Genomic DNA, 12,149 nt, shown 5'->3' on the forward strand with positions numbered 1-12,149 from the left:
AGCACTGGAAAGCTGAGCGCAACACTGACCGCAATGTCAAGCTTGCAGCCAGAGTGAGAAGAGCCCAGCAGAGAGAAATGCCACCATGTGCTAGCTACAAGCAAATTTCAAAAGTAAAACGAGGAGTCGAAAGAAGTCGGTGAAAGCTGCAGGGAAGCTCAAGTTGGAGCCTGGGGTCAGCATGGCCATTCACCACCATATACCATATCAGCTCTCCAGGTGTCCACAAAGTTTCCATTTCTTGCTCATATTTGAGCTATTTTCTTATTTTTTTCTCTGCTTGCCCCTTGAGCCGCTCCGGGGGGGGGAAGCTAAGATGCAAGGCGTCTGCATAACTCGGTGTGATGAGGCCACCAGAGGAAGAAGAGGATGGAATTACCCCTACAGCATTTACCCCCCGGGTGTTTTCCACCCAGCAAGTTAGAATTGAAGTAAGGTGGTCATGTGACATAAATTTGGTTTGCAGGGTAGAATTTGATCAGCTGTTTTTTAATGCTTTATAGCCAAACAGAAAAAGTGAACGCTTCATGCAGCGCTGTGGACACGTAATATAAGTGTGCTATTGCATTTATACAGATGGCCTCTATATTTGAACTGGCACCTGCACATTGTTAACGTAGAGGAAAACAAGCTTTCCAATTTTGTCAAACAAAAAAGGAAGAAATATGTGCTGTCTCAGTTTAACACTGAGTCTCAGCTACAGTCCCACACATATAACTGTGGTGTTCTACAATTATCCCCAAGACAGCTGGTCTGGCAAAACATTTTTACTTACTAAGCTATCAGAATGTTCTGTTGGATCAAAAATAATGTGCAATGTTATTTTTCCAAATCCTCCATAGTCTGCCATAAACCACCAACACACCAGTTCACACTGACACTGACCTCTAAAACAAGATGAATAAATTCTGTCCCGTTTCCAGTAGTTGCATGTTTCAGTGCAACTACTGGAAACTTGTTCTACAAAATGCTACTATGTGGTTTGGCTTTTTAGGGTCCTTTATTTTGATTTAAAGGAGACAATGTGTTTAATGATTTTTTTTCTACATGTCTCACTATAGAGTAGAGATAGATGCTGGTTTTCATAGGCCCTTGAGATTTACACAGGAGGGAAGTCAGTGTTATTGGGTCACAGAGTTGCAAAGGGATTATGTTCCAAACTGTATCCCAGTGGACGCAGAGGAAGCCTGAGCTAGAGAGCATGGTGTGTGGCCAAACACCGACGGATGCTCTGGGGAAAATGTCAGTCTCATCAGCAGCACATGCCTGCCTACTGGTGTTTCACATCTCTGCCTTCATTAATGTATACTGCAGATGGCTACTCAAGACTTCATTGTGAACAGATTACATTCTTAAGTGTGTTTGAGTTTTTCTCACCTGCAGGGTGGGGCTGGTTTGTGTGTTGGGGAAGGTGACAGGCCGATTTACCCACAGAATCAGGTCCTTATGAGATAGACATTTAATCATGGGCTGTAACTTTGCTCTGACTCCAATCCCGGTCTCTTCCTCTTCTTCATGGTTGAACAGGCGTTGATGGTGGAGCCTGTATGCAGCTTTCAGGGACAGAAAAAGGGCTAACCATCTGTGCAAGGGAAAAATGGAAGCCAGGGAAGAAAAACCTTTATTAGTAACATCACCATAACTGCAAAATCTAACTTTTTCTAAAGTGTTATTGATAGCATTCCACCCTGAGCTGATGCACTTCTAGTGTCTTGCTAAGATGCACATTGGAAAGTCAGATTTTTTACTTTTGAAAAAGTATCAAAAAGCTGAAGATAAAAAAAAAAAAAAAAAAAAAAAAAACACTCACCTCGCTAAAGTGCCTTGCAACATCATCTTGGACATCTCAGCCGGTGACACGTCAATAAAGCGCAAGAAAGAGAAGCAGCTTCCTTTGTCATCACCTAAAGCAGTAAAAACATACAACAAAATAAGAGATTACACCAAGAAAATAGAACTAAATAAAAATGTGGGAAGAAAATAAATTATGGAGAGATAATCTAAGACAAAGAAAAACTGGTAAAACTGATGCAGGAATCATGTTTTCTCTGGAATCAGCACTTGATGTGTTCTCACCTTTCCTGTGAAACAGAGACTGCTGGATGTGATGTGGAGAGAAGGGAGACAACAGCACTTGCAATAATCTGAGAAAGACATGAAGTGGCAGATGAAGTTAAACCACAAAAGGTGGCAGGCAGAACTAGAGACTGAATGAGGGATGATAATCTGATCTCTGTCCAACCCACAAAATTCCTATGGATAGACCCATAATTGGAATAATAGCCTTCTGTGAGTCCCAAATCAGCAAATGTCCACAAGGACAAAGATTTGCTGGAGCAACAAAAGACATATTTAACTATGTTTAGACAGAAATTCTATATACAAACTTAATCCTATTCAAACAATGTTATGAGACCTTTTGATAGACCAGCTTTAAATGGATTCGGGGTATATTTGTGCAGATCAAATGTGTCTGTAAATGTTTCAATATGCAAGGACTTACTTGTTCTTGGCCTGGTTGTGTGCTTGGATGAGGCCTTGACGGTAGAGTAACTTTGACATTATGTACGGCTTAAGCGACATGTGGAAAGGAGAGCGCGTCTCCTGGCGCTCAAACAGGTCTGGGTGGTTGCAAACCTACACACAAAGAAACACGCAGGTGTAACTAACAAAATGCATGTACTCACGCTTGTTTGCCTGAGTACTGCAAACCTCTTCTAAGTTAGAGTTTGACAATACTGTTGAAGCTTTTATCTAGTTATTATATTTTTAAAATTGTAGCCAAAAAAAGCCAAAACTCTTTTCTTTGTAACAAAAGGAATACTGAAACATCTGCCATAGCTTATACCTTCCTGAACTGCATGACCAGATTCATGAGTGAGGAGGTGGTGCTGTGGGCCTGCTGAGCTGTGCCCATGGAGGACTGCAGCAGGTCCTCGATGGAGATCTTGTTCCTCAAAGCTTGGTAGAGCAACCTCTGTCGGGACGTCAGCTGGCAATAGGTCAGGATCTCAATCTGCAGAGAGAGAGAAGAGTGACTGTACTGAAGGATTTCCAACACACAAACCTGCCCTAAGAAGTAATTATCAAAAATGTGCCACAGTGGCGATGTCATCGTTTTTATTTTGTTTTAAATAGCTGAGTAAAATCTAGAAAAGACAGGCTTCAGTTTCAGTAATTTATCAATAATTATTTCTTCTTCCAGTGGTACCTGGTGTTTAAAAAAAAAAAAACTTCACAGCTTCCACACCCATTTCCCCTAGCATCCCTTAACCACACATCAACTAAGTATCACACTTTAATGAGAGTAGAAAAAATGAACAGAAACAACCTAAACCAAGCCTGAACTGTGTGAAAACTTCACATATTAGCATTAGCTTCAGCATGCTGGCAGAACAACAGAAAATCAACAAGTGTAGAAAAGCAAAGGAAGTGGGTTGGCAGGACTACTCATGGGTGCAGAGGGAAACAGAAAAAGACAAATGAGAGGAGAGCTGTGAACTCTGTCATTCCTCTGCCTCTGCCTCTGGGTATATAGACTCCCACAGTGTATGTGTGTACCGCCTGTGACAGCAGCAGACTCTGTGTCCAACATCTGTCAGAGGGATCTGCCAGCACAAGCATCACTCACAGACTTATTGCAATACTTTCTGTGTCAGTGAGATATACAAAGAGGCAGAGAGGGGGAAGAGGAAAGCAGGTTTAACTCGAGTGGAGAAAGAAAGTATGGCTACTTATTGGCATGCTTATGAGCCTTTATTATTATTTGAGAATTGTTACATTAAATACACCTCCAAACACTTAAGGTTATGCATAAATGTTAAGGTTAGATTTTGCAAGAAAAACTCAAATTCCTTCCTTAAGACACAATATTGTAAATTGTTATTACTTCATTTGTATTTAAACAACTCAGGCTAAGAGAAAAGAAAGAAAGTCTGCTCCCCCTACCTTGTCTGAGAGCTCGTTTTCCACATCCTTCTTGATTCTGCGCAGCATAAAAGGCTTTAAGATCATGTGCAATCTGGAAAGCTGGTCTGCAAAACAAATCAGTCATGTTTGACTACAAAATATATGCAACACCGTACAGGGATACAACAGCCATGATGGCATGAGTGGAAAAAAAATACAAAATTAGGTGTTGTCAGCTAGAAAATGGGGGGAGAAAAAAAATTGACAAGCGGCTGAGGGAAATATTTTTGTTGCACTCACTCTCATCGATGGCAGACTTGTTTTCGGCGTGGCTCTCGATGTCCTTGGAGAACCACTCGTTAAACTCTTCATGGGAATCAAACAACGTCGGCATGATGAAGTGCAGCAGCGCCCACAGCTGAGAAGCAGCAATAACATGCAACTGTTAACAGTACTGATTTCTACACATATATTTACAGCATATACTCACACACTGCTCACCTCAGCCATAGTGTTCTGGATAGGCGTCCCAGTTAACAATAGTCTGTTTCGACATTGAAACTGCAGAAGGATTTTCCACCGAACACTTGAAAAAAAAACAAAAAAAAAAAACACAAGGGCAAAAAATTGAGATTCTCTGATCCAACAGCAACAAGCATTTAGCATCTATGTCAGATGTCAAATGTAAAGTATTCACATCAGTGACGTGTGAAACTGACCCGTGGATATTTTCAAGATTAAATGTTTTTCAAACCATTTTCTGAGTGGATATGTAGATTTTGGCCCATTTCCAGTAGCAACTAAGAAATGACACTTTGTCCAGTAGTACATTTTTCCAGACTTTTAGTTGATTTTTAACATGAGTTTAAGAACTGTGTCGTTGTTCTTTAAGCTGACTTATTGCGAGCTGTGTTCACTTAACATTTCTGATAACACTTTTAGCCCCAAGCATACATCGTGTTAACCGTTTAGAAATAAAAATGTTGGCCCAAATCTGCAGGAGCTCCAGGAGGTCATCTGTGTAAGCACTGTATAGAAGCTTACAGTATTTTAAAAGTCACATTTTATCTCTATTCTGTGTTTTTTTTTTTGTTTTTTTGTTTTGTTTTTTTGCCAAAATGAAGTACTTGTGTTTAAATGAGAGTTGGAAAATTATGAATGTATGTGAATTAAACTTTATTGATAATAATAATAATAATAATAATAATACATTTTATTTTAAAAAAGCGCCTTATCAAAGCACCCAAGGACACTGTACAAACATAAGACACTAAAAGTAAGCAAAACATTAAAAGCACAAAACAGAATAAGTGATAGAGGAAGGAAACACTGTGGAAAGATGTATATGGACTTAGGGGGGATAAGACTGTCTGAACAGATGAGTTTTGAGTCTGGATTTGAAGAGAAGGAAGGAGTCCACTGTACGGAGATCAGGAGGGAGGGAATTCCAGAGATGAGGAGCCGAGCGACTAAACGCCCTGCTCCCCATTGTTGCCAGACGTGCCGGGGGAACGGAAAGCTGATGGGTATGGGAGGAACGCAGTGTGCGGGAAGGGGTGTGTGGATGAAGGAGATCAGAGATGTAAGATGGAGCCATGTTATGGAGTGCCTTAAAAGTGATGATCAGTATTTTGTAGATGATCCTTTGTTTGATGGGGAGCCAGTGGAGTTGTTGCAAGATGGGAGTGATATGATGAGCAATGGGGGTCCGAGTGATAACACGTGCGGCAGAGTTTTGGAGGAGCTGCAGCTTCTGGAGGGACTTATTGGGGAGGCCAAAAAGAAGTGAATTGCAGTAGTCAATGCGGGATGTGATCAGGCTGTGAACAAGAATGGCAGTAGTTTGGGAAGTGAGGGAAGGACGGAGACGAGAAATATTACGTAGGTGGAAATAGGCGGACCGGGTGATGTTATTAATGTGAGACTGGAAGGACAATGTGCTGTCGAGGACGACACCCAAGCTCTTAACCTGAGGGGAGGGGAGGACAGTTGAGTTATCAAGAGTAATGAAACATTTATTGGCTTTGGATAGGGTGTGAGGTGTGCCTACCAAGAGGACTTCCGTTTTAGAGCTGTTTAGTTTTAGAAAGTTGGATGAGAACCAAGACTGGATTTCTTCAAGACAGAGGGTGAGGGCGGTTGGCGGGAGCGAGGCAGATGGTTGAGTTGAGAGGTAGAGCTGGGTGTCGTCCGCGTAGCAGTGGAAATTGATATTATATTTACGAAGGATGTGGCCGAGTGGGAGTATGTAGATGATAAAAAGGAGGGGGCCCAGTACAGAACCTTGGGGCACTCCAGCAGAAACGGGGTAATAATAATGATAATGATAATTAAAATGTAATAAATAAACAAAAAATAACTTTTGCAAACTCTAAATATTGACATAATTATCAAGAATAATAACAAAAGAAAAGGGGCTGAGATTCAGTGCATTAAAACTCTGTGTTTGAGACACAACAACATAATAGCTCTTTTTTGTTTTACCTGGAGCTGCTTTTCAGAGCCTGGGCCTCATCTAGAACCATGTACTGCCACTTGACCCTCTGGAAGTACTTGACATCTTGGACCACTAACTGGTAGCTTGTGATCACCACATGAAATGGTGCATTTTGTGTGTAAAGGGTTTTCTATGAAAAACAAATCACCATGGAGAGGATTATAGTCAAATCTACATAAAAGAATGGCTTTTATTGATAAAAAAAAAACACAGTGATGCGTCTTCACAAACAAGGCATCTTTACCTGACTCCAGAACTTTCTGATCACTTTGCGATCATGAGGGTTCCCCCAGTATGGTAACACCTGATGGGTCAGTAACAAAACAACAAATTAAGAGCTTATCAACTCTAACATTATCACTGTAAACAGTATGAATATTCAACATTAAACCCACACAGTTACTGATCAGTGTGAGAAAAACGCAACCATGGTGAGTTAGGCCCAGCATCACGTACGAGTCGCTTCTTCACTCACTTGAGTATTAGCAATGTGAAAAGACTTGCACATCATAATATCACTCAACACAAGCTGGTTTTCCATTGTTTTCCCTCAGTCTTGCTTTGAGTGCTCAGGAAGCTTATCTTCAAATTGTGTAATAGGGTCTTTTCACACCTCATTAGCAAAATAAACTAGAACTGATTTATTTCCAAACTAGCTGAGAATGTGGACATAGCTGAATGTTGAGTACAACAAAGAGTAATGTTTATTACACTGGATATGGGAGTGTGTACTCAAGCATAGCTGGTATATTGATATTCTTGAGAAATGATTTGTAGCTTATACACAGTCTGTCAAAGGCAAGTTAAAACATGCAATATGATTTCTTTTTCAAACAGCAACTTAAAAAAGGCAGATAGAGCCTTTTGAAACTCAATGCTACAATAGTGCCCCCTAGTGGTCGATGTTAAAAATGTTGTCATCTTTCATTTGTTCTTAAAAGCTTAAGAAAAGGTCAGGAAGGACAAGAAAAAGTCAACAATAAAAAAATATTATAAATTTGGTTCCTTTAAATGCTTTTGCAGGTGTTTCCGTTGGTGTGCTCACTCAGCAGTGTTAGGGATCCTCACCTTGAATTTGGGCACAAAGCGGGTGAATTCCTGATGCCAGTTGTTGAGTGTGGACGCCGGGGAGATGATCAGGAACGGACCCCAGATGTTGTCTCTCTGTGCAGGAACAGAAAAAAAAGAACATATCATCAGCTGCTGCAGCAGGTGGTATTTGTACATGCATGTGTGAGCAGCACCCAATAACAGGAAGCCCTGAAGGAACGAGCCATGCATCTTTCTGTCAGCGACAGTGGACTGAAAAACTCACATTTCCACTCCCCCGCCCTTTCAGAGTTTGGAGACCAAGAGATCTAAAGAGCTGGGAAACAAGCTATTTGCATTTTATGAAATCTGTCATATTGCTCATGCAATGAAATGTTCCAGCACCTGCAAAAAGCATAAGCTAGAAACCAGGGACTCTATAGAGGATGCAGGTGTGCAAAGTATCAGCCTCGTAGATGTTTCCATGAGTCAAAAACAATAGCAGAGACGAGTGAAAATTCCACCATGCTTTGATGGAGAGTGGTGTAAAAAAGCCTTTTGACCCAGTGCTCTTTCTCACCTCTGCTAGGTGGGCCAACAGGGCGATACTCTGAACTGTCTTCCCCAGTCCCATTTCATCTGCCAAGATTCCATTAATTCCCTGCAGAAATCAGAAAAAACCAAAAGAGAAAAAAGTAAATGATTCCATGTGGATGAGTAATCATATGTTACGGATTGCCAAAAAAACACTTAGCAATGATTGTTGAATTAATAAAAAAAAAAAGTTGTTTTTCTTTTCCACCAAGGCTGAACACACACACCTAATGACCACTGTATTATGTTCAGTCCAACCACCAGAGATGTACATTGTAAACATAAAGACATAAAAATCCTTCCTTTAAGTTCCTAGTTTCAGAAACAGAGATGGTTACCTGCTCATAGAGGTTGGCTAGCCAGTTCATGCCTTTGAGTTGGTAACCTTTAAGCTTTCCGTTGAAAATTGTAGGCTGAGGAATGTCGTCTCCTGCTTGAATGGACGGGTTTGAAAGGCTGTAGCTTTCTCCAAACCCAGAGCCGATGCCTAAAGACAAGCCGCCGGCTGCGTGTAGAGAGGCGCTGCGGCTGTCTTTAGCTTCTTCATCAAACATCCTTGTCTACATCAACAGATTTGGAGATTATGCAAAGTAAAGCAGGGTTTGTGTATTTGGAATAAGTGAATCTTTTATGGGTGTGCATGCATCAGCTTACCCTCTCTTGATGAATCTGATAGGCTTCTTTGGCATTCCTCAAGGCCTGAGATTTATAGTATTCACTATCTGTAATCACATAATATCGTTTTGTAAATGAAATCACTAGAATCAGATTAAATCTGAAGATCCTTTGCCACATGTCAGAGTGTATTGCCAAAACAGAGGAAAAAGAGGAGACACTGATGTTCTTATAAAGGTATTACTGCGTACTTATTAGACAAATTACAGACACTGAGATAGTTTGGAAAACTTAGTTAATAATTTCACAAGGGGAGTCAATATATACCATCAGTCATAAACAACAACATAGCTGTCTTCATACCATAGTCTTCCTGTCCCATGTTGACCATTACTCCTCCTCCAATGTCTATTTGTCTCTGGGCTCCATTGTCTTCGAGCTTTCTCAAAATTTCCTCCTGAGCTGTATCTCCTCCTGGACCCCCCATGCTGGCTTTGCCACTCATAAAATGAGCATACAGCTCCGTCTGGGTGATGAGGAAGTTCAGTTTACGCTGCTGTCGCTTGGCCTGAGAGATAGAAGGGGGAAAAAAAAAACATAGATATAATGCATCACCACTTAGGTTTCTCAAAGTGAATAGTAACTTACCCTAACGTCCTTGTCACCTACCTCTCTCATCTCTTCATCTAGTTTCCGCTGCTCCAGAGCTTCCTTCTCCGCCCTCTTTCTGTGCTCTTTTTCCACTTTGTCATATTTTTTCCAGTAGAGCATCATCTCTTTGGTAAGGCGTCGGGCACGGGGCAGCGTTTCTTTGCAGTTCTTCTGAGCTTGGATAGCTGCACGCCGCACCTCTCGCATGCACTGATGAGCCAACTGGAGAAAATAAAAAGAGGTTACAACAAAACTTCACACAGAAACAGACCTGTTAAAAACCATCAATAGAAGAAAATGAGAGAAACTAAGGACAAAATGATTTTACAATGTCTGTAAGAACTCATTTTGACTTTACAGATGTGTGAACATTTTACTTACCTTTTTAGCGTTGGTCAATACGAGGTTCTTAGCAGATGTCTTCTGCTTGAAAGACTGTAACGAAAAGAGTAAATAAGTCTCCGTAGATGGCACCAAACCTAATCCCATTTTTCTATCCAAAAGCTGTCAATAAAAAAAAGTTATGCTGCAATACATGGATTTTTTTTCCCCATTTCTTTCTGTATCCTAACCTTTGGGATCTCCTTTTTGGCTATGGTAAGCCACACTTTTCGTCGCCGTGCATTCAACTGTTCGATAGTGAGATGCTTTTTCTTCACCATGGGCAGCGGAGCATCGTGGGAAAACTTAGCAAAGATCTTATTAATATAAGGACGATCCTCATCCAGGTATTCTCCTTCACCCCGTTTCTTTTTCTTTTTCACTTTTTTCAATTTGGCTAAAAAAAAAAAAAAGAGAAGCCATTAAAAAAATGATAAAAAAAAAAAAAAAAATCAATGAGATGATCATGAACTTTCCATGTTCTTACCCTTAAGTTTCTTCTCATCTTTAATTTTCTTTTTCTTTGGGCCCAAAAGGTGACGCTGTTGCTCATAGAAAGGGTCATGAGTAGATAAGAGACCAGTGCTATAGTACTGATACTGATAAAGCTGCAAGAAGAGATATACGCAGTGAACACAACAATGGAATCACAAAAACTTATGCCAATAGTTCTATTCTATTCTACAGTCATTTAGCAGACGCTTTTATCCAAAGCTTTTATCCGACAATAGTACTAATTGCAAATGCTTTTTGAACACTAGTGTGTTTTATACCTCTCGGTCAGAGCAGAACTTGCTCTGATGCTGCCTGGTGTAACGATGTAGCCTCAGCATGTCGTGCATCTCCTCCCGAGACAAAGTGAAGCTGCCATCATCGGAGTCTGTGTCCGAATCTGTGGTGTCGTCACTCAGTAGGATGTTCTGCAGAAGAAAGGGGAGGAATGTGAAGATGTGTTTAACAGGACATAAAACACAGCATTAAAAGGGTTAAGTAACCAGGCTGCAAGTGATGATCTTAATTTATTATAATCTTTGAAATACCTTCAGCCATTTCCTGTTCTTCTTCAGCTTGGAAAAATTATAGAGGCTTGTTTTATCTGCTTTTTGGTCTGCTGGGTTAAAAAGGAGAGGAAGACATAACATTACACATATAAGCATTAACTATTTCATTCATAAGTGGAAAAATAACACCAGTGTGTACATAACATTTAAAAAAAGACATTTTTAAAGCCCATCTTACCCTTTCCTTGCAGAAGTACTCCATTAAGGGGCTTACCATCTGGTAACCCATCCTCTTGCTCACATGGCTCACTCTTCACGGTCAGATTCCCATGTTGAGTGGAAGGGTCCAGGAAAAGCCCTGGTCCCAATGCACCATCACTGTCATCACTATCATCACTACAACGAGAAAAATAGATGTTAAGAGTGTGTAAATGTCCATTCTTTTCTTTGTATATGTGAGCAGCAGTAAAAATTAGGAAATCCGTAATGGAAAACTTAATGTTACTGACCTATGAAAAAGACAAATTTTGTGTAAGGATGATAAACAAGCTCAACATACCAGTTTGTGTTTTAAAATTCATTAAGCCCCCCGCCCCAAAATATATATATATATATATATAAATATATAATAATTAATTAACTCCTATGCTTATATACCCCTTGTCCTGTACCTTGTAATGTCTCTGTTAAAGATAGCAGCAGTTTGGTGCAGAAAACTGTCCAACTTCAGGGATCTTTCTAAGCGCTGTAGGTAGAGAGGTTTGGCCAGGCCAGAGACCCCCGATGCTCCAACCTCCAGTCTGCCACCCCGCCCTGACGCCATGCAGCCCACACTCCTCTGCCCAGCACGGCAGAAATGTTCACTGAAGAGAAAATGGTGTGAAAAAAATTGAAAAAGGATGGGCAGATGACTCAAAGTCACAATAACAGTCACATAGGATTAGGATTTGCCTAAACAGTCAATTCTGCAAATTACAGTATACACTTACCCCCTCAGTAAAAGATGGCATTGTTCTTGATTCCAAGATTAATTATCAGACAAAGGTAAAAGAGCCTAAAAGAGCAAACACAGTCACTTCATATGCTATACAGCATATTCAAAGGACCACAGTATGTTGGAGGACATTTTATTCAGAAATTCCATAAATATAAATATGTAAAATGTCATGCAATAAGATGTATTACACATATATTCCTTGTTATTACTGTAGAGACATAATGAAAGGCATTTATCACTCTTTGCTTCCCACATTATAAATACATGATGAACAATGTTACATATCATCATGCAAGTCATTTCAGATGATAAACAGATTAAAATGGAAAGCTCTACATCTGAATATTTAAGGATTTTACAAACTGTACAGATCTAATCTGAAATATTGGCACCCCTGAATTCCTAATAAAAGACAGTTCATCACTTTTGTATTTTTAGAAAGTCTTGGGATTATCTTACCAAGCATGAGTAAAAA

The 12,149-nt window shown here is 40.2% G+C and overlaps 1 protein-coding gene across 2 annotated transcripts in view; it reads right to left on the reverse strand.

The window, feature by feature from the left end:
• ino80 (INO80 complex ATPase subunit) overlaps window positions 1–12,149 on the reverse strand; it is a 36,123-nt gene that overhangs the window by 21,424 nt on the left and 2,550 nt on the right. Inside the window, exons 2-25 of one of the 2 annotated variants that reach the window (XM_041976111.1) lie at window positions 11,667–11,731; window positions 11,349–11,540; window positions 10,916–11,073; window positions 10,717–10,784; window positions 10,450–10,596; window positions 10,164–10,284; window positions 9,868–10,073; window positions 9,677–9,730; window positions 9,314–9,517; window positions 9,008–9,212; window positions 8,684–8,751; window positions 8,368–8,589; window positions 8,016–8,096; window positions 7,475–7,570; window positions 6,651–6,710; window positions 6,394–6,536; window positions 4,411–4,495; window positions 4,210–4,327; window positions 3,949–4,034; window positions 2,849–3,016; window positions 2,504–2,637; window positions 2,077–2,144; window positions 1,811–1,904; window positions 1,378–1,582 (exon numbers count right to left, since the gene is read on the reverse strand). In XM_041976111.1, the coding sequence (XP_041832045.1) occupies window positions 1,378–1,582; window positions 1,811–1,904; window positions 2,077–2,144; window positions 2,504–2,637; window positions 2,849–3,016; window positions 3,949–4,034; window positions 4,210–4,327; window positions 4,411–4,495; window positions 6,394–6,536; window positions 6,651–6,710; window positions 7,475–7,570; window positions 8,016–8,096; window positions 8,368–8,589; window positions 8,684–8,751; window positions 9,008–9,212; window positions 9,314–9,517; window positions 9,677–9,730; window positions 9,868–10,073; window positions 10,164–10,284; window positions 10,450–10,596; window positions 10,717–10,784; window positions 10,916–11,073; window positions 11,349–11,500 (2,943 nt within the window). In that variant the 5' untranslated portion in view covers window positions 11,501–11,540; window positions 11,667–11,731. Of the gene's footprint in view, window positions 1–1,377; window positions 1,583–1,810; window positions 1,905–2,076; window positions 2,145–2,503; window positions 2,638–2,848; window positions 3,017–3,948; window positions 4,035–4,209; window positions 4,328–4,410; window positions 4,496–6,393; window positions 6,537–6,650; window positions 6,711–7,474; window positions 7,571–8,015; window positions 8,097–8,367; window positions 8,590–8,683; window positions 8,752–9,007; window positions 9,213–9,313; window positions 9,518–9,676; window positions 9,731–9,867; window positions 10,074–10,163; window positions 10,285–10,449; window positions 10,597–10,716; window positions 10,788–10,915; window positions 11,074–11,348; window positions 11,541–11,666; window positions 11,732–12,149 lie in introns of both variants that reach the window. The other variant, XM_041976110.1, reaches the window with a different exon arrangement.

Source organism: Melanotaenia boesemani, chromosome 22 (assembly GCF_017639745.1).
Source record: "Melanotaenia boesemani isolate fMelBoe1 chromosome 22, fMelBoe1.pri, whole genome shotgun sequence".
NCBI classification, from domain to species: Eukaryota; Metazoa; Chordata; class Actinopteri; order Atheriniformes; family Melanotaeniidae; genus Melanotaenia; species Melanotaenia boesemani.